Source organism: Danio rerio, chromosome 2 (genome assembly GCF_052040795.2).
Source record: "Danio rerio strain M-AB ecotype USA chromosome 2, GRCz13ab, whole genome shotgun sequence".
Taxonomy (NCBI): Eukaryota; Metazoa; Chordata; class Actinopteri; order Cypriniformes; family Danionidae; genus Danio; species Danio rerio.
In genome coordinates this window covers 18,849,782-18,871,490 of record NC_141022.1, presented here as the reverse complement: position 1 = coordinate 18,871,490, position 21,709 = coordinate 18,849,782, and the positions used below count along the sequence as shown (strand labels likewise).

The 21,709-nt window shown below is 35.0% G+C and overlaps 1 protein-coding gene across 9 annotated transcripts; it reads right to left on the bottom strand.

Annotated features, from left to right (window-relative positions):
• Nucleotides 1-952: 952 nt before the first annotated feature.
• sh3glb1b (SH3-domain GRB2-like endophilin B1b) lies at nt 953-21,205 on the bottom strand. Of its 9 annotated transcripts, none has more exons than XR_015477571.1 (11): nt 20,854-21,183; nt 18,793-18,934; nt 17,526-17,654; nt 13,782-13,915; nt 13,581-13,673; nt 10,067-10,203; nt 6,218-6,241; nt 5,854-5,943; nt 3,682-3,782; nt 3,242-3,464; nt 954-1,366 (listed from the first exon to the last, which is right to left on the bottom strand). XR_015477571.1 is itself a non-coding variant. In XM_087238861.1 (11 exons), exons 5-11 carry the CDS (start codon nt 13,592-13,594, stop codon nt 1,259-1,261), a joined length of 642 nt encoding a protein of 213 aa, XP_087094987.1. In that variant the 5' UTR covers nt 13,595-13,673; nt 13,782-13,915; nt 17,526-17,654; nt 18,793-18,934; nt 20,854-21,183; the 3' UTR covers nt 954-1,258. The 9 variants fall into 9 exon arrangements, 5 of the variants coding, with proteins under 5 accessions (NP_001243545.1, XP_087094987.1, XP_087094985.1 ...); XR_015477568.1 differs by having other exon boundaries at nt 10,122-10,153; XM_087238861.1 differs by having other exon boundaries at nt 10,122-10,203.
• Between the last annotated feature and the right edge of the window lie 504 nt (nt 21,206-21,709).

Genomic DNA, 21,709 nt, shown 5'->3' with positions numbered 1-21,709 from the left:
AGTCTGTTACTTTAGGTGAACTGTCAGTTTTAGCAAACACTGTTTTGGCTCAAGTTGCTGCATGTATCAAAGCACAGCTATTAAATGCAAAACACTGTTTTACTTCATAAGCCACTGAAATGATTCATGTTCTGCCTGTATGACTTGCATTTTGATCATTAAGGACTGCACTTCTGATGTATTACTGAACAAGAAAGTCACCTTACCTTGGATGGCCTGGGAGTGAGTACACTAAAACATTTTCATTTGTCTTAAAAAACAAATGTGGATTAGAAGTAACTATTTTTTTTAGCAATTCCCAGATGTGTGTGTGTGCAAAAATTGGAGCATATTACTATAATACAAAAAAACTCTGTTATGTTATGACTTAATTAGAACTGCTCAGTGTGCTCTATCCACTTGTTAAGTGGTGACGTGTTTGTGACGTATGTAAATCTGTTTCCGGGTCCAAGCCGCCATTCATTTGAGTGGAGAAATTATTCATTTATGATCACGTTTTATTCCTATCACACATTAAAGTTCATTTTATATAAAATCATAGTGTACACAACAATCTCTGGGCTTGCTGCATAACAAATACCAAAATTTTAACAATTTATATTAAATAAAATGAATCACTTTCTGACCATCGGATATTAGGCATGGACATATATATTGCAATCGTGACTTTCGAAAGTATTAAATCGCTTTGTAAACGTTTATTATTACCATTTCATGAGTTTCCCTATTTAGTTGAATGAAAAAAATGAAAATACCGCCCCCTAGTGACAGATTCAAACACCTGCGTTTACTGTTTCTATGGAGCATCTTAAAATCAGCATCAGTGTTCACTGCTTGTTCGGCAACCTTAAAACAAGACAAAATCATAATGTACATTCATACATTTGCATTTGTTTCTATTAAAAAGCGGCTTTGATTATTCATTTATGCTTAAAAGGACCAGAACAGCACCATGTGTTCATATAATATTTAATAAAGCATCAAACCACATTATAGCAAAATCAATTAGTTTAGCAGTAAAAAATAAATCCATTGGCACATAAATCTGCTGAATAGTTGGCGATGGTGGAGTTTTTCTTTGCTGTAAGGCTACTGTGACGCCTCCTGAATGGCAGGAGAGGACGTTCACATGGCAGTGTAGAAGACTGATATATTGCTCTGCGCTACATTAAAATCTTTCTCTGATCACATCATGGAGTGTTATTCTAGTCAAACACACACCTGCAGTGTCAATTTGTTTTCACAGGTTTTGCTGATTTCAGTTGAGCAGCTCCAAGTAGGTAATTGGCACTTTGCCTTTCTGATTTCCTCTTTGCCCCATCAGCCAATCAGAGTCCATCCCCGGCACACTGCTCACCGTGATCACCTGACAGGGAAATAATCACACAGATATACATATTTTAAAGCCGTTCACACAGAAGTTGCTTTCTTCTTTTCACTGTTAATCCATGTACAAATGCAGTTTTGTGCATGAGAAGATATTCAAAATTTTCATTTTCATAAATTACTAAGTTCAGCAAGCTATTAATTTGCATTTTATTTCAATTTTTGTTCAGTAGCATTACATTTTTTTTCTGAGGTGTTCGAATGAAGGATAAAAATGAGATTCAGATGAATTTTCCCAGGTTTCTTTGCTCATGTTTACCAATATGCCTGTATTGACTGTGTGACAAATAACACAGTCTGCAGTCACCATCAAACCAAGCAGATTCCCTGTTGGACAGCTGGCCAATCTGTGTGACTAGAATAAACTTATGGTAAATCCGTATCACACCCTTAACACTAGAATGCCTGATGAAGTCATTTTGGCCTTTTTTTGTAATGTAATAAAATTAAATAAAAGCATTAAAATAAAAATAAAAGCATTAAAATAAAACCCAAAGAATTATAGTACACTGACTTTAACTAAATGTTTGTATATTTCAAACCACATTATAATCATTTTTCTTTTACTAAGTCCCTTTATTCCAGGATTTCTGCAGGTTTCACCAAGTTAATTTTAAGACAACATTTTAGCCGATTGCACAAACTCTCTATCTCTACTGAATTGTCAGTCTCAGTATGATTAAAAAACACTGTAGGATTTACTATAAATGACTATAGTATATTATCATGTGGGTGTCTAACAACTGAAATCAACCCAGGCTCATTTTGAAAATGTAGTCCTGTGGACGTTACTAGAGACCACGAAATACGTCCCGGGAGGTATGTGTTTTTGCAGTTTTTGTTTTCGCGAATCCGCGAGAGGCTACTGTGTGCGCTTTTTCACGACAAGCTAACTGGACAAACTGGTTGTGGCAGGAAAGCCCTGCACACGGAGGTAAGCGGTCAGCTGTTAAGCGCCAAAAGGAATGGCGTCATACTGCTCTGTATCGGTACATAATTTGCGGTCTCCAGAAACGTCCACGGGACTACGTTTTTAGAATGAGCCTGTGTTGACTGAAATTGTTACTTTTTTTCTATTTTTTTTACCCTGCACTTTATCATTATTATTTATTTGTTTAGTATATAGGTTTTCACATTTCCATATTTAATTGTTAAAATGACTATAATTTAATTAAATATTCTTAAGAATAAAATATGATGTGTTCTTTGAAAAAGTGCACTTGCATTCTGGCATTATATAATGAGTGGCATAACATGGTGTAATAAAATGACAACAAGATCATTTATCGCAATATATTTTGGACCAATATACCGTACAAAAAAAAAATATATATATATACTGTATATATATATCAGACAGATACTATTTGGCAGTTTGGTAATATATTTTACGGTTAACCGTTAAATTGAGTATTCTGATTCATTATTAAAGATTCCTGTTGTGTTGTGGATGAAGTTTATACTAAATTCTAATGATACTCAACAAAAGAGAGCAGCAGAGGTGCATTTAGAGATGTATCGTGAAGCTTCAACCGTTAAAGCTTCACAATACAACTCTACACACGCCATTGCTGGTCTCGTTTGTTAAGTATAATTACTTATTATATAGTTGAGTTTTCATATACGATAAAGTTTAAAGTATATAAAAACACAAGCAGGAATTAATATCAAACTATAAATTTGCAGATGCCTTTTTTTTATATTTACTGGCATCCTTTCCCTCCAGAAATATAGTGAGAGCTGAGTGATATGACATGATGCATGAACACTTATATTGTGCACTTTACATGTGTTTATTGCCTCGTGTGCCGTTAGGTATGCCATAAATGTGAAATGTGGGCTGATGAAGGCGCACCTCGTCTGCCAGTAGAGAGAGCTCCGTGCTGCTGGCGGCGTCATAGTCATACAGCACACGGGCCTTTCGGGTGCCGGAGGAGCTGCGCAGCTCATTGAGAGCAGGTGAAGCCTGGCTGGGTGGAGGAGCGGGCAGAGACGCAGCTGGTGGTGCTGTGGGTACGCACACACTGGCGGACGAGCTGCCAGACGGCTGATTGTTGTTAGAGAACGTGGATGGAAAACTGGAGGAGATATAGTAAGAGTTAGTACTGCTGGCTTAACTGTGGGAATACATCCATGTACGTTTGCTTCTTGAAGATTACAAAAAAGCTTACATTGCAGTTTGACTGTTTGAGAGAACAGATGATTCCGGATGCATTTAGTATAAAACAGAGGAATTGGAGTACAGAAAAAACATTGATATCACAACAAAATGCATAAAGATATGAGGGTGCCAACCTGCCCAGCTGTTTCTGCAGATTGACTGTATACTGGTAACACTGGGCGTAATACGCAGCCTGAGCGTCCACAAAATCATTCAGACACCGCAAGTGATGGGCCTGAGCAGAGGAGAACATATCAAACATACATCAGTGCTTCCCACATGCATACGAAAACAACTAAATATTACGTTCCTATAGCATTTAAAGTGTTTGGATCCTAACTGACAAATTCATTAAGGTAAAAGATTCATTAGGAGTCATGAATCAAGACAACAATTCAGTCTTTGGATCGGTTCATTGATTGACTGGTTTTATTGAAAAGAGGGTTTGAAGTGTTAACTATTGATTGACACATATTAATTATTGATTACAATTATTAACAGAATTATTCATGACCATTTCGACTTATTTAGCAACATAACAGGCTCATAAGAATAATTTATTAAACTAAATAAAAAACGCCCATTCTGACTGATTAATTTAAATGACTAATTCAGGCAACGCAGTGGCGCAGTAGGTAGCATGTTCACCTCACAGGAAGAGGGTCGCTGGTTCAAGCTGGTCAGTTGGCATTTCTGCCAACTGACCAGCTCAAATGGGTTGCCACTGGAAGGGCATCCGCTGCACAAAACATATGCTGGATAAGTTTTCGGTTCATTCTGCTGTGGTGACCCCAGATTAATAAAGGGACTAAGCCAGGGATGTCAAACTCAATTCCTGGAGGGCCGCAGCCCTGCATAGTTTAGTTTCAACCCTGCTTCAACACACTTACCTGTAGATTTCAAACAAGCCTGAAGGACTCAATTAGTTTGATCAGGTGTGTTTAATTATGGTTGGAATTAAAATGTGCAGGGCTGCGGATCTCCATGAATTCAGTTTGACATCCCTGGACTAAGCTGAATAGACAATGAAAGAATAATCTAATTCAAAGGCTAATTTAAATAATTAATAATTAAAAGGATAATTAATACATAAACGACTAATTTGTTTAAAAGACTTCCAATTCCTATTAGATTATAAGTAGATTGTTAGGTTAGGGTTAGTGTAAGTTGACATGTACTTGCAAAGTTTCTCATAGTCAGTTAAATGTCTGTTGAAGGAGCAGTATCAACAGATATTAAGCAGACAGTCTACTAATACTCAAATGGACCATCCAAATAAAGAGTTACCAATGAGTTCTTAGGATTTACATTTTTACTGCACATTAATAGCACTGAGCATTAAGTTTTATAGTGTGCTTGTTCATTTATGGATCGTTTAAAATGTTAGCATTCTGAGGGCAAAGTTTATCAAATGAAGCATTAATATTAAATATTGAATAACAGTAAAGTGTTGTTTTACTCACTAAGAAACTACTGAAGTTGAAGAACTTAATTTAGTAAATATTTATAGTTGCATTTGCTGTTTTCATTAAAGCAAAGTTTATTTTTTTATGTCTGTAGTTGTATTTATTACCTATTGTAAACAGAGAAATCCTTCACTGGAAATTTTATAGATTTTTATAGATTTTTTTTATTATTAGATTTCACTTCATGTTATTTAAAGTTATTAAAAATATTTAACATTACTCAATAACTGACATCTCACCCCGACTTGTTGATGACTAAAATGTCTATGAAAGCCTTAAACTGTTTTTCTTTGTACGAAGGACTTGTTTTCAGCCAGGACATGACCTTTACACCTGTAAACCACATTACAGAACACTCCTGACCTTTACAGAAAATACAATCACCATTTGCTCACCCTTACTGTCTATAATATCCTAACCATAACAAATATCATTCTGTCCACTGTATTGAAAGAAACAGGAGATTATAAATATATTTTTTATACCATGTCATAATTACAAGATTCATTGCATAATTACTTAATAATTATTTCGAGTTAAGTACTTTGTCTTAGGCCTTCATATTGTTGCAATACTGTATAAATGCACAACTCCCAAGTAGATGTACAGCTCTGAGCAGAATATCATCTGTTGTAATCTCAACATTATGCTAATTACTAGATATTGTGATTACAGCAAAACTCATCTATGATTGGATAAAATGAGGGTGAGCAAACGATGCCATCATGTTGCTTTTTTGTTAACCATCCTGTTCACTTTAGTGAAGCATCATTTGTTTTTGGTGGTGTGCTACATATGCTGCAGTAAACACTGATTTTCAGAAGAGCTGTGTGAGCGTACATGAGTGCTGCTGATGCCCTCCAGCAAAAGCCTGGTGATCTCGGCCTGCCGGTCAAACTCACTCTGTGCTATCCTTAGTTCCGTCTCTGCCTGAGGGAAACACAAACACACAAAAAGAAATAACTGACTGATCCACATCAACAGTACAAGACATCACATGTAGGTTTTGCTTGAGCTGCAAAATAAAGGTGAAAAACATAAACAACTCTGCAGCCCCCTCTGCTGGACATAAGCAGAAACTGCATGTCAAAGCAGCTCCTCATTCACGTGGCCGGGTGAGTTTATATCAGACTGCACTAGCACACAAAGATATACGTGTATTTCTGATCTCAGAATAAGTGGTTTGATCGACAGATGGACTCACCTGCTTCACCTCCTCAGTCCACAGCTGGCCAGCATTCGAAAACAGTAAGAAACCGGTCAGATCAACTTATACCATACAAACTGATCACTACTGACAACGTTCACTACCATCTCAAGTCCTTACGCAGGAGAATGGCGTCAGCATTCATGTACTGTACAGGCTCATTCACTGAACGGAGGAACCAAAAACAGCTAGCTTATACCGTCTATGATGAAAAATGTGAATCACGCAACCAAGAGATTTGAATGACACATGACCGTCAAACACAACAGGTGTGAGAGCACATGCACAAACACAAATACCGCCCAAGTACAAAGGCAAAGCCCAGTAACTAAGAATTTGGTCAAAATTGAGTTAAAGCCTAAAACAAGCATGGTCAATCTGTCTAGTGACTAAGTCTGTTGATTTAATGTCAAAATTGCTGTCACTAAAAATCTAAGCTGATGTAAAATCTATAAAGGCATTGTGTTCGGTTTCAGTGTCTGTAGATACTGCATTTGGCCTTTGTTGGGCAGAATACTGAAAGCCCAGTTTGTATTTGCACTAAAGTATCCATCTTTCTAACTTAGAATCTAATTTAATGAACACTGAACTATTTCATCAGTATGCCTATAATCACGTATCATAATAATGTTGATACTAGAAACTGATATAAAATGATAAAAATGCAAAATTACAGTATTTTGTCTACAAATGTTATGAATATTTCAGAAGCTATGAGCAAATGTGGGTAGTTCAGTATAAAATTAATGTTCCGTGTTTATAATACATTAAAGATTAGCATTGGATGACAGCAAATGTACTCTAAATCAGTGGTTCCCAGAGTGGGGGTCACTGGACAATGACGAGGGGTCCCTTGGTAATTTACAAAAGTCAAATAAATGTTATAAACTTAAAATTACCATATTTAACCCACAAAGATAAAAATAGTAGTCAATAGTTACATAAAAAACAACAGCATGCAAATGAAAAGCCATCAGCCTTTCAATTTTTTTTTTCATGGGATTGGTGTGTTTGCGTTGGATTAACAATACGGCAATAGCTGCAACAGATTGATTTTAAAGCACCAGGTTAAACTTTGACACCTTTATGGCAATCAAATACAATAAAAATAAATACAGGCCACGACTGAACAATGAGAATGATCTTTAAGTGGCGGTCTCCAAAATCAAACTAAGAATAGACTTGCACTGAAAACATTGTGCCCACCAGTCTCTTTAGGTGAGGTTAATAAATTAATAAACAGCTATAAAAGATATGGATGTTAGACTGTTGCACTTATTTGTGTTGTCAATATGCATGTGTCTATATAAGCCTCTTGTAATGTGGACAAAGATTGTATATTTATAACCACCTCCAAGAAATGTGGGGGTCGCGAGTCACTGGCATTGCTATTTTGAGGGTCACAGGCTGAAAAGTTGGGGAACCCCTGCTCTAAATGAGCATTCATATTAAATATTGACTGATAGTAAAGTGTTATTTTAGCATCTCTAAGCAGTTTTTGAATTACTTTTTTAAGTTTGTATTTTAATAAAGTTTTAGTAATTGTGTTTTGTATTACTTTTATTTTTTATATATCTTTAATTTTCATTCATTTTTAATTATGAAATGAAAACAATTTTACTGCTAATGCTAACTAGATCATAATAATAATAAACACAAATAAAGCTGCAAGCAGCAATTAAGGGACCAAGCACTTCATAGGCAGAATGAGCAAAGCAGTCCAGAGTCAGAATGAGTAAAGTAGTCCAGTGGTCAAAAGCAACAAGGTTAGTAAGGAGCATCAGTCAAAGTGAAACAATACGTTTTTGAATACATTTGAAGTATGTAATAGCCGACAGACAAAATGGCTCACCCTGGAAAATCAGACATCGTCGAACTTCGCAAGTTTAGCCAGATGTAAAGAAACCATTTTTATATACAAACGGTTGAGAGAAAAGCAATTTTTGTATCTCCGGACCACTAGGGGGCAGTGCACCGGAACCCTGCAGATAACCTCATTCACATTTGGTTTGAATATGTCATTGTGTTACAGAGATATCGCCTTAAGCCCTTTTTTGCAAGCTCTACATTAGATGTATTGGTTAGTTAAATGAAAACAGTTGGTCCAATCAACTTGAATTATATTACTTTTGTTCAACATGGTCTGTAGAGCATGTGATTGAATTTTGGTGAAAATGACATCATAGGGTTCATTTGAATCGTCTTGAGCCAAAAAAATCAGAGGAAAAAAGAATTTTGATTGTAGCCCATATGGTTCAAAAGTTATATCGATAAGCATAAGTGAAACTTCGGACATATGGTGGTGCTAGAGAGTTTGAGTTAGACACTTCATGTTTGCTCTAGTTTATGTTAAGACTGCCCTCTATTTTTATTGTGATAAATTATACAACTTTTACGCATACGGTTATATGGGCTGCCATTCAAATGCGGCGGAAGAAGAAACAGAAGCAGAATGATAATAATAATAAGAGCGCTAATGAAAACAATAGGTGCCTACGCACCTGTGGTGCTTGGCCCCTAAAATGTCTAAGCAATTAAAACATTTTAAGATTTACTTTTATCTACATTAACCCATGGCTAATAAAAAAACATACTGTAACATTAAATTATAATTGATATTTGAATCTTTAAAACTAATCATTCACTTATGCCGAGACCATTTTCAAAGTAGTCGTCTTACAGATGTTTTCACACTGCATGACAATCTGTCAGTGCTGTATTTACACTGTATAATGGATCAGCAATGAGGTTTCACACTGCATGACTTTACAATATGAGAATCACCGACAACATAATCCACAAACTTCATCTCACATCCAAACACACGCGAGAAGTGACATGGAAACAACACAAGGTCACATAGTATATCTTTTGTTATTAACTACAGAATGACAAGAAAGCATTTAGTGAGGTTGAAACATACTTATTTTGCTAACCTGACTTTTAAAGGGAATAATATCTTCTCAAGTTTTTTTTTTTTGAGCTTGTTGTAGTATTGCTAATATGACGCGTCAAACAGATACGGGGTCCAAAACAGATCTTGGGTCCAAATAGACTGAAAATAAGTGTTTTTTCTCCGCCAACCTCTCACTGGTCTACAGATATTCATACTAGTGGATGCTGCTCTCTCATTGGCTGTCCGTTATCACCAATGCAGTTTTCAATCAAAACACATTTCACACAGCATGGCTTTGAATCACGACTCATCGGCGATTCTCTCAGATCGCGTCTTTGACAGTTCCCTCAGTGTGATTGTTACTTGCATGATCGAATCGGGGCTAAAATCACGCAATCTTAACTCTGCATTAGTTGATACTCCATACACACACAGACACTTGTATACATACAGTAGTTTACAGGAACACCCCATAGGTGTAATGTATTTTAAACTGTACATATTTGTTATTATCTGGCCCTAACCAAACCCTTAACTCAACCCTCACACGAAATCTGTGGTAGAATTTGAATGTCAAAGGATGTCGTTAAGCATGTCTTTTAAGCGTTTTCGATTACAGAGACACAAGAATGCTACTAGGTCATACCCATGTCATTATATAACTCTGTGTCCCTGTAAACCACATAAACCTGTACAGCATACTTTCCCATAAAACAAGACCAAACACAGAAACTGCATTCTGTTGCCCTCAAAGTTCAATTCTCACAAATTAGGATGGCACACTTATCCACCTAGCAGCTATGAATGAACACAAACACATGCTTCTTCTCAATTAGACAGCAGTACAATACAAGCATGCGTTTAACTGAATGTGGGTCTGAATGTGAAATGGTGGACTCTTTATAAAGGGCAACAGAGGGCAGGTGTTGTATTCGACACAGCAGACAAACCTTTAGCCACCTGACATGCAAGAAGCTGAGCATGTAAGAAAAGTGAGCCACATACTCCTCTCCCAGCGGAGGACTGCAGTTCAGCTCCTTCAGGCGGAGGCAGGCAAGCAGACAGAGAGACACAGAATGAGAGAGAACTGGGGGAAATCAGAGAGGTTAGAGATCCAGACACACACAGACTCACACACATTTCACACAAGCATCATCTCTGTTAGATAAACAACACTGAAAGAGTATCAGAGAAATAGCAGCTAGCTGGAGGACAGATGAATAAAGGATTAATTGGGCCTAAATTCCATAAACTCACTTGAACAAAATGTAGAACTGAATGTATGATTAAGGCAGGAAAGTGGAGGTGAATGGGGTAAAGCAAATAACTAATAGTTGTCATCATAGTTCTCCAGTCAATTGATTACATTAAGATTACAATTACTTTGTGTAAACATGCAAATAAGGCAGTTTTAAATTAAATGTATACATTTCTAGCACAAATGTCTGAACATTGGTTTGGACAATAAAGTCAAAGGGTTTTCATAACACTGCATAATAAAAAAAAAAATACTGTGATCATCTGGAAAAAAGGCCTGTAGCCAGCTTATTAAAAGGGGTGGTTCTTTTTTTCTCAAAAACTGAAACTATTTGCAGTTATTCGAAGTTTAAATATTGCATTTAGTGACATTTTAAAGGGCCATGAAACCCCCCAGATTTCACCTTTTCCAGATGCGAAAAGGCTCTTGGGTAAAATTGTTCCTTACAAATATATTTTTGTCGCATGTTAGCAAACCACTGTAATCCACACGTGAGTCCAGCTGCGCTCTCAGAGCTAGGAATTGAAAACAAAACCTTCATTGTGGCACATTTATAAATGCAACACTGACAACCCATTTCTCTAACCAATTCTTTTTCTTCCACTTGTTTTAATTTCAGTTGGCAACATAATGTAGTGTCTCTCTGCCGTCTGAACATTGTAACAGGTAAAAACAGTCTTTGAAGCTATCATGCATATTAATTAAATTGCACCTCATACGCAATAGAGCGCGCTGATTTGGTTCGAACCAAGTCAATCTCTTGAATTAATGATAGAAACTCAAAGATGTCATGTTGTACCCACCGGTATAGACATACTGTCTTCACGCTAGAGTTTACACAAAGATTCTAATCGCTGTGATGTACCGTCAACATTTCTTTTCAAACTGGAACACAAAACCCACCAATTTTTACTTTTTTAATGAAATATATGTGTCCTAATTGTGTTTTAGCAGCGTGGGACATAAATATGACTGTCAACATCTCAAAAAATGTGTTTTGGTGTTTCCTGACCCTTTAAGCACTAATTAGCTTGCCGGATGGTTATCATTACCACAGTTTTTGATGCAACAAAAATACATTTACATTTACATTTAGTCATTTAGCAGACGCTTTTATCCAAAGCGACTTACAAATGAGGACAAGGAAGCAATTTACACAACCAAGAGCAACAATGAATAAGTGCTATAAGCAAGTTTCAGGTCTGTAAAGTCTAAGAAGGGAAGTATTAGTAGTATTTTTTTTTTTTTTTTTTTTTTTTTGGTACAGTTAGTGTGATATTCAGAGAGGCAATTACAGATTAGGAAGTGTAGTGGAGACTAAATAGTTGAGTTTTTAATTGTTTCTTGAAAGTAGCGAGTGACTCTGCTGTTCTGATGCAGTTAGGGAGTTCATTCCACCAACTGGGCAGATTGAGCGTGAGCGTTCGCGAAAGTGATTTCTTCCCCCTTTGGGATGGAACCACGAGGCGACGTTCATTCACAGAACGCAAGTTTCTGGAGGGCACATAGATCTGCAGAAGCGAGAGCAGATAAGAAGGAGCAAGGCCAGAGGTAACTTTGTAGGCAAACATCAGAGCTTTGAATTTGATGCGAGCAGCAACTGACAGCCAGTGCAAACGGACTAGCAGCGGAGTGACATGTGCTCGTTTAGGTTCATTGAAGACCACTCGTGCTGCTGCATTCTGGAGCAGTTGAAGAGGCTTGATAGAGTTAGCTGGAAGCCCAGCTAGTAGAGAGTTACAGTAATCCAGTTTGGAGAGAACAAGAGCTTGAACAAGGAGCTGCATGTTCAGGTAAGAAGGGTCGGATCTTTCTGATGTTATAGAGTGTGAATCTGCACGATCGAGCAGTTCTAGAGATGTGGTCAGAGAAGTTTAGTTGGTCATCAATCGTTACTCCAAGGCTTTTCACCATTTTGGATGCAGTAATGGTTGCCCCGTCCATCTGGATTGAAAAGTTATGGTGTAGAGTCGAGTTGGCAGAAACTACAAGCATTTCCGTTTTTGCGAGGTTCAGCTGAAGATGATGATCTTTCATCCAGTGTGAAATATCCAACAGGCAGGCTGAGATGCGAGCTGGAACCGAGGGGTCATCAGGATGAAAAGAGAGGTATAGCTGGGTATCATCAGCATAGCAGTGGTAGGAGAATCCATGTCTCTGGATGACTGGTCCTAGAGATGATGTGTACTTCCTACATTTTTGTCAAAGTGCTTAACATACTATTTTTTGTTTACAAAAATGTTTTAATTTACAAAGGTGCATTTATTTTGTAAGTTATTACAGTTTTATATATATATATATATATATATTGTAATGGAATTAGAATTTTAGAAATTTCATAAAAATACTTATTAAATGCTAATTTATTATCACCCATCATAAATAACAATTAAAACTGTAACCTATACACAAATAACAAACTGGCCAGTAAATTTCCTCTGCCAGAATTTGCCCATTTAAATAATAAAAGCCTTCTTTTATTGGTTATTTTATTGTTTATTCTTCTTAAAGCCTCCTTCAATTGGTTATTTTCAAAATTTATGATGGTATACTGTCAAAAATGGGACAAATTAACTCAAAGGGGCCAAATTCTGGACTTTGTTAGAAGGGCGTGGGTCTCTTTAACCACCCGAACCCTGCCTGGCTACAGGCCTGATAATACAGTCATGACCAAAATTGTTGTCACCACATACTTGAAACAATCTTTTTTATCCACAGTTTTAAAAAAGGCTTGTTGTACAGCCCGTTTTTGGAGTTTTGTGTGACATTGTCAAATTAGCTCTTTGTCCTCCCTATTTTGTTTTGTTCCAATACACACAAAGGCAATAAACGTGTATAGCAAACATGTGTTAATGCAATTCTTTTCTGTGAGAAAACAATCTAAATTTCAGGGGTGCCATCAATTTTGGGCATGACTGTATGCATATTAAAATATATTTTTCTAAAGTCTGGTATATGTCATTAAAATCTACAGACCCAAATTGATAAGAGGTAATTAAGGAAACACTTAAAAGATGCTTTCTTTCCATCTAACTGTAAAGAACAAACAAAAAAGAAGACAAAAAGCCCAAAATAAGAAGAAGAAAAAAACAAAAAAACACTTTTGGCCTGCAGTGTCTGACCTTGAGCTGGAAATATTACTGTAAAGTAAAACAGCTGACTTTTGCATGTATGTGTATGCATTTGTGTGTGTGTGAAACACTTACTGCAGAGCGAGCATCAGCCACTCTAGCCTTCTTCATTCTGTTTTTAGCTGCATCCAAATCTAGACGCTTATTCTGAAGCAGTTTCCGTTCTTTCTGTGAAGACAAAAACATCAATACAACAGTTTAAAAATATAATATAATATAATATAATATAATATAATATAATATAATATAATATAATGAATTAAAATGCATGCTCACCAATATGGTTTTAAAATCTCCCTCAATGAAGTTCCTAAAAGGAGTGAGGAAGTTGATGGCAGAGCTGTGAATGAACTCTTTCTCTGCACTGCCTAACAGCTTTTCCGTCTCCCCGCATTTAATAAGAGCACTACCTGCAGCACAGCACAGGAAGAGAGCATATTAATCTCAGCCCACACATTAATCAAGAACAGTTGTCAACATTTATTGTTACAGAATAAGGTGCTTACAAAGAGTATTTAGATATTATTTATAAATTAATATATGAGTTTTTGATTCCTACAAAGAAAACTAATCTCAGGTTTCACAAAAATATTAGGCCTCAATTATGAAACATTAATGGAACTTTTTTTTGTGCCAATCAATTGTAAAGCAGATCTGATCCTCTGTCCTAAAGCTACTACATATTTTTTCAAGCGCTACCAGCTGGACATTTTCAGAAGAGAGCCCAACATTTTGAAGCTGTAAAAATCTTTAGCGGACTATTTTTTAAATTATTGAAAAGACTATTGTTAGGTATATAGCCTTTTTATCTTTCCAATTCATAAACTATACTGCAGCCAAACCTTAAATATCCGGAATATTCCAGGATGCTGGACCAGGATATTCAAATAGTCAAGTTCTTGGACATGTAATGTAGGTAGTTCTTATAGGTAAGGGTCATGCTTATTAAGAATAAGTGAGCACTCAAATTCATTAAAACACGTTTAACTATCAAAGCTGATGTAAACTGTTTTGTGAATCCAGAGAAAAGTTTTCTGAAAGGAAAAACTATATATAGGAATATTAATACTGTCACAATATGGATGAAATACTCTTCCATTGTTATTCACCATAGGATACATTTATGTAAAAAAATTGTATAATATTATGACGTGTACGTATTAAATGCTTATAAATGTGCTTATGATAAATTTCAATATGGAGAATGTGACACTGTATCACAATAAAAAAAAGAGATGTATAAATCTGTTAGAATTGTTAGAATAAGAAAATGTTTGGCTGAACTACTTTAAAATCTGGAACCCAAGGGTTCATTTTAAAAATAGAAATACTTTAAAATCACCTTTAAAGTTAGTTAAAAGAAGCTCAAACTGTTTTTTTTTTTTTTTATGATAGAAAATTTACAAAACGTCTACATAGAACATCATCTTTACTTAATATCCTAATGATTTTTGGCATAAAGGAAAACCAGTCATTTTGACTCAATGTATTTTTGTGTGACAAATATATTAGTGCATCGTAGGACTGACCAGTTTGGGTGCATATTTAAAATGATTAAAATCTTCTTGCTCACAAATGGGTAAAACCAAGTGGTCTGAATGATACTTTTTAAAATCATTTAAAATGACTGTGTCTTTGTATTTGGAGGCTAAACTTTTATCCTTAATCAGAGTCTTTAAATAGATAATCAAATTACTCTTCTTCTAAAATTGCCTGACAAACATCTCTGGTATATAAACTATTGTGACATTGAATGTAAAGTACTAGGACTTCTTCTGCAAATCATGGTATTTATGGACAACAAACAGTAATTTATGGTGAAAAAAAAAACTAATAAAGCTGTATTACGCATTTATTGTTTTATCTCTTTTCATCTTTGGGCTATAAACTTAAATGCATAACTGGACATAAGAACAAAAACATGATAATATTAGTTGCATAACTTTAGCATTAAAAAATCTTGCTAAAAAGCACATTGATTACCAAAACAAATATACTTTTAAAAATATTTTTTGTGCCATTTCAAAATTTGCTTTGGTCTAAAAACAATAAGCAACACTTTACAAACTACAGTTGTTGCTAGAAGGGATACAGCTTTTGCCTGACGTTAAAGAATTGTGCTTATATTATTTATTAAATTACCCCAAAATTGTATTTTGTTAATGTGTAGCCCTACCCCAACCCTAACAATGATGGAAAAAATATGAATTATTGTTGTGCAGTAGTGATGTTTGATACCACAGATTTTCTTTCCAAACTCAAAAATCCAGTCTGGTATTGATGACACTGATAAAATAACAATACTTTGTGCAAAAACACCGTATGTGTCTAATAAAAAAAGTAGTGTATTTCAAATCATAGCCTCAAAACTAAATTTTTATTTTATTTATTTTAAACTTGGAAGTATACTGAGGTAGCAGCCTCATTTATAAGATAGCTGAGCTCAGAAAACAGCAGAAAAAAACAAAAAGAAAATACAATTAAATATAAACTGGTGTCAAAAAAAGAGAGAAAATATTAGTGTTAAAACAGTAAACCAATCAGGAAATGGCAAAACATTTAAAACCATGTCTTGGCTGTTTGAGGAGCTGAACTAGCTTCACATGTGCTGTCACTCTACCATTGTTGTGACTGGACTAACTGACTGGACTGTGTGCAGGACTGGATTGACATAAAGGCTAGGTGGGGCTGAAACCCAGCGCCCACAGAAGTAGGGGGTCCTTGATTGGCTTTATTGGCATTATGCTTTTGCATGTCTAAATTTTGAAAGATTCCTTTTGGTTCACTGCTGTTCAAAAACAGTGATGCTGGTGCTAAACTGGGACTTGGAGTGGCTGTAGCCCAATCAGAATATTGAATAGTTTAGTTTTCGTCATTCATAAATGTAATCAGTTTTTCCAGGACAGTGACTTATTTCGGCACTACCGTGAGAACCATCCATTGAAAGGTGGGCTAACCAAGCTCATCGTAGAACAAAAACTAAAATACAAACAGTACTCATCATTGATTAACTTGTCTTGTACATATAGTAACAGAAGCTGGGATAGGCAGAATAATCCTGAATGGACTCACAAGTGCAGTCCCTGCCGTCAGTTACAGCTGGACTCAAAAAAAAAAAAAAAAACCCTGCCCCAGTTGCGGAGTATGTATCAAGAAAATACACTCGGTTATGTATTACAGTAAATCTAACTGAACTGGTTAGAAAGCAAACTTTTTTAATGAAGGCTTACTTTGCCCCTTTTATGAAAACAACAGTGGCCTAATAATATGAGCAATGAAATATTGGCACTGGCTTTCATCAGATAATATATCTGATGCAAAACAAATTAAAATAAAATAACATTATAAGATAAAATAATTTTGTAAATCAAAAGATCACTTTTTTTTTATTTTAGAAGCATGGATTTTAAAGATATCCAACCATCATTGGGATTTATGGTCAGCTAAAGTTTTAAAGAGACATTTTAAAGGTAAAATCCTATTTGAAGTATTTATTTTAGAGATATAATTTAGGAAGTATTGCAAATGATTTTAGCAGCCTGTTTGAACTTGTTTTGTACTTCATATTATGTCATTACTGAATTTTGTATACTTGCAGGCCTATTTTATTAAAATAGAAAATAATATATAATAATCACATAAATCAAATAGTGGAAAATTTGTCATATTAATTATTAAATTATTAATAACAACAACAATAATTGGTATATATACTTTTGTGTATGTAGAGTATAAAGATCGGGTATTGGAGGTATTGATATTTCAGTATTGATGCAGACATCCCTATTGTACAGTGTTTCACAAATTCTGCTATATTGATGTTCGTATCCGCAGCTGTATCCCATCTAGAGTTTACCCAGAACTACTGGGCTGTTCAGTCATCATTAAAAGGTGCTTATAAAGACACGTGCCAGCTTTTGGTGACATCACAATAATTTCATTAAAGTGTTTATATCAATATCCCAAACACCAGCTCCCATAGTAAGGGTCCAGTGGGACGGGATCATGTAATGAGCTTACCATATGCTGTTCCAGGTCCAAACTCGTGGCCCGAATCAATCATGCACTGCCCCAGCATCTCGTGATTGTTGGCACGTGTTGGGACTTTTTTGTCCAGTATTTCGTAAAGGAACTCCTCCACCCGGACATCTACTCACATCAGACAAATTCGATTAAGACCAGCAAGAGTCAGATGAGACCACATGCATCCTCTTAAGGCAGGCCTAGCAAACATTACTGCTGCTTAAGAGCAAAAATATCTCACAATGCGGCTCTGGATGACTGTAAAGGAAATGCCTCAACACGAGGCATTTGGGAAAAGAAAGAAACCTCTATGCAACTAAAAAAAAAAACCTAAAATATTTTTAAGTCTTATCTGAAAAAAAAAATCTAAGATGGAAGTTTAATGATATGAGCTACATTGTTTAGACTTCCTGCAGCACTTTAACACTTTTAAAGGGACAGTTCACACAAAAATGTTTATTTACTTACTCCCAAGTGGTTCAAGTTTCTTTTGTTGAAGACAAAAGCAGATATTTTGAAAAAGCTGAAAACATGTAATCATAGTATTCGCTTTTCCTACTATGGAAGTCATTGGCTAGTATCCATCATTTTTCAAAATATCTTCTTTTGTGTTCAACATAAGAAAGTAACTCATAAACTTGAGTAAATGTAAGCTTTTTGAAGAACTATCCCTTTAAGCATTTGACATTCACAGTGTATTGAAGGTTTGATCAGTTGTTGATTTCTCTGGAATTGCTAACACCGTGTGCTAATACTTGAAAAGGAAGGCTAAAAGTATTTATCATTATGGCTGGGTCTTAATCCCATTGTAAGGAACAGATGGGGAACTTAACACGCTACTCTCACCACAAGGTTTACCGCAAATACTAACATGATTTCACCAGGTGTAATCCTGAGTTCACTTGCGCTCTGCTGAAATGCAAAATGAGTTTACAGACTTACAGAACTGCTTAACTACCTTTTTGTATCGAGCTTATTCTGTGATCGTTTTTGCGATTTGTTTTAGAACTTCCAATTCAGCTTTCTATCAAAGAAATGACAAGGAATAATAAACAGCAGAAAACGGTCAATCTACTTGCACTACAAACCAGTGTGTTCACGACTATACTTAAAAAGTAGAATAATTTAAGAAAATATCAGTTGGCAAGCAAAACGAGCTGATTTTAACTTTAAAAATTAATGGAAGTTTTGAGCCCAAAAGATTCCAATGGCTGCGATTGCACTAACATAAAGATTCAGGTCAATATCACGAATGTCTTCTTACTAGGATTTGGCTGTAGCACAACTTCTGTCTGCTTCATGATCTTCTCTGTCCAGTGTTTGGTGGATTCTGCCCGACTCAGCAGCATCTCCAGATGGGCATCCAGCTCAGTCTTCTCTGCCTGCCCGAATTTCTCCTCTGTGAACTGAGAGTTCCAACATATGATATATTTTAGCTTTATAGTGTACATCTTACTGTACAGTTCACAGATTACAACGCTGGTCTCAAAACCAAAACCTAGACCTGCTGACCTATGAGGCATTTCCCATCAACATTTAACATTTTCCACCGTCTATATTAATACTATCTTTACAAATACTATTAAAGATAAGTTTTAAAGCAAACAACTATAAGAACAGAATAATAAGTACAAATGAAAAGCAAAACAAAACAACCAAGTACTGTTTGATACACAAACAATTAGTTTAGCTATAAGTTAACATTTGCAGTAAAACTGTGACTATATATCAGGCATTGACCGGTATAAGATTCTGACAGCATGGTAACCTTGGATAAAAATATCATACAATTACTGCTCTAAAATATATTGTTTTTAAATGTCTTGGTAAAAAAAAAAAAAAAAAAAAAAAAAAAACTTTTTCACACTATATATTTTATTTTGAGAAATATTTAAAATATTTAAAAACCGCAACCATGTCAGGCTAAATAATTAAAATGAATCACTGACCTCTGCTGTCTTTATTGGTTTTTAAAACACAAATTTCTTTACAATTTAAAATCCTTTCTGCTGAAGATACTGCTGATTCTAAAAAAACTTAAAGCAAAATGTAAAAAAACAAAGAAACAAAAATCTTATACTGTGGGAACGTAAAGCATATGTTTTTGCTGGTTTTGAAACCTTGACTTTTTCAAAACGTGGTATACCTTGAAAACGGGTATCGTCCCATGCCTACTATAAATGGTACTATATAAGTATGCCTACTATAATCCAACAAAAACCTATGGCTGGTTACTACCATGGTTAATTTCCATAGCTGACAAAAACACATGTGCTGGTATTTAATAATACAATATATTGTGTTAATGATAAATGTACAATATTGTTATAACATGTGGCCACTTTAAAGTAATGTGAATTATTCAGTGATTGTTTCTCTCTTTTTAAAAAAATATAAATAAATGAATAATAATAATAATAATATATATATATATATATATATATATATATATATATATATATAAATATATATATATATATATATATATATATATATATATATATATATATATATATATATATATATATATATATATATATATATATATATATAGGATGAACGTTAACGAAGTATTTGACACTTTTAGCTAACTAAGTAAGGATTCATCATCATATATAAACAATTATTGAAATAAAAAAGCAACTGGGAAAATATAAAGCCAATAGATTATATATATATATATATATATATATATATATATATATATATATATATATATAGAGAGAGAGAGAGAGAGAGAGAGAGAGAGAGAGAGAGAGAGAGAGAGAGAGAGAGAGAGAGAGAACCTTTTTTTGCTAAACCAGAAAAAAATCTTTTTAGTCTTCAGAAAAGACATAATTTATCAGAGTAATATATACAGTATATACATTATTTGTGTCCATTACAATTATTATTAAGTCTTAAATGTATGGATCTTTTCCTTCTATTTTTTGTTTATAAAGATATCACAATAATACATTTTAAAAATCAGCAATTATAGTGCCATGGAAATTTGATTTGCCAAAAGATAGATCCTTACACAATTGCTGTCACCACCCACACGAATTTCAGTTATGTGACAAACGAAATGTTGGGCAATAAGATGTTAGTCTTAGTCACCATTAACTTTCATTTTAAGGGAAAATGTAACAGTCTAACAATCTACTTTTGTACTACATATGTCTGTCATACAGATTTGATTGTGACTAAACGATGACAGAACCAATGTGTGTCTGAACTTTCCCTTCAGTTACAATAACAAACCTGTTTTAAAAACAAATGATACGAGTCTAAACGCCTCACCTTGAATATTCCTTGAATATAAGTCATTTAAATACATTATTACCTGCACAGCACGACTGAGGAAAGTGCCCGCGTCCGCTGCTAGTCGTCTAACATTGAACTCCATGTCTGTGTTTATGAATACAGCAATGTTTCAAACGTTCTGATCTAAAGCCTGTTAGCAAAGCTAGACAGATTAGCCTGCCGTAGCCTCTCTCTGTCGTGCCAAAACGCTTATGAATACAGCTCGCTTTGTCGTAATAAACGTGTAGTCCATGTAAAAAACGCTACTGTGAAGATAAATATTTAAAAAATAAAGTTTTTGCTAAGGCTGTCCGATGTGGTTGTTGTGGTGGTAGCTGGCTGCTAACAGGGCAGCAGCTGTTGCCGAGTGAGAAGAGGAAGGACAAACTCAGTGCGTCTCAAACGTGTGCAGCCTACTTAACGTTACTGTAGACAGCAGTTTGATAAGGAAATATCACAGTAAAGGCAGGGGAATTCTCCTTTTTTATTTTAATAGACGACTAAAAGTGAGAGGATGAACGTTAACGAAGTATTTGACATTTTTAGCTAACTAAGTAAGGATTCATCATCATATATAAACAATTATTGAAATAAAAAAGCAACTGGGAAAATATAGATAAAGCCAATAGATTTAATATTTAAGGTCAAGATAAATAATATTTGAAGAATTATCAAGTAATAAGTATAAATATAGTTATTTGTCGCCACCTGCTGGCGTAACGTTGTATTTTTAATGTAAATGGTGAGTGGGCTTGACAGACCACCTTTAGTACAGTCATTGTTAGCAAATCACCGGTTGCTCGGAGGAAATAAATTTAATAAATACTCGCAATAGCATTATTGCAACTCACTGATGATTTGAAGTGATTCTGTCTCCCTCTTTTTTATAAGTCGCT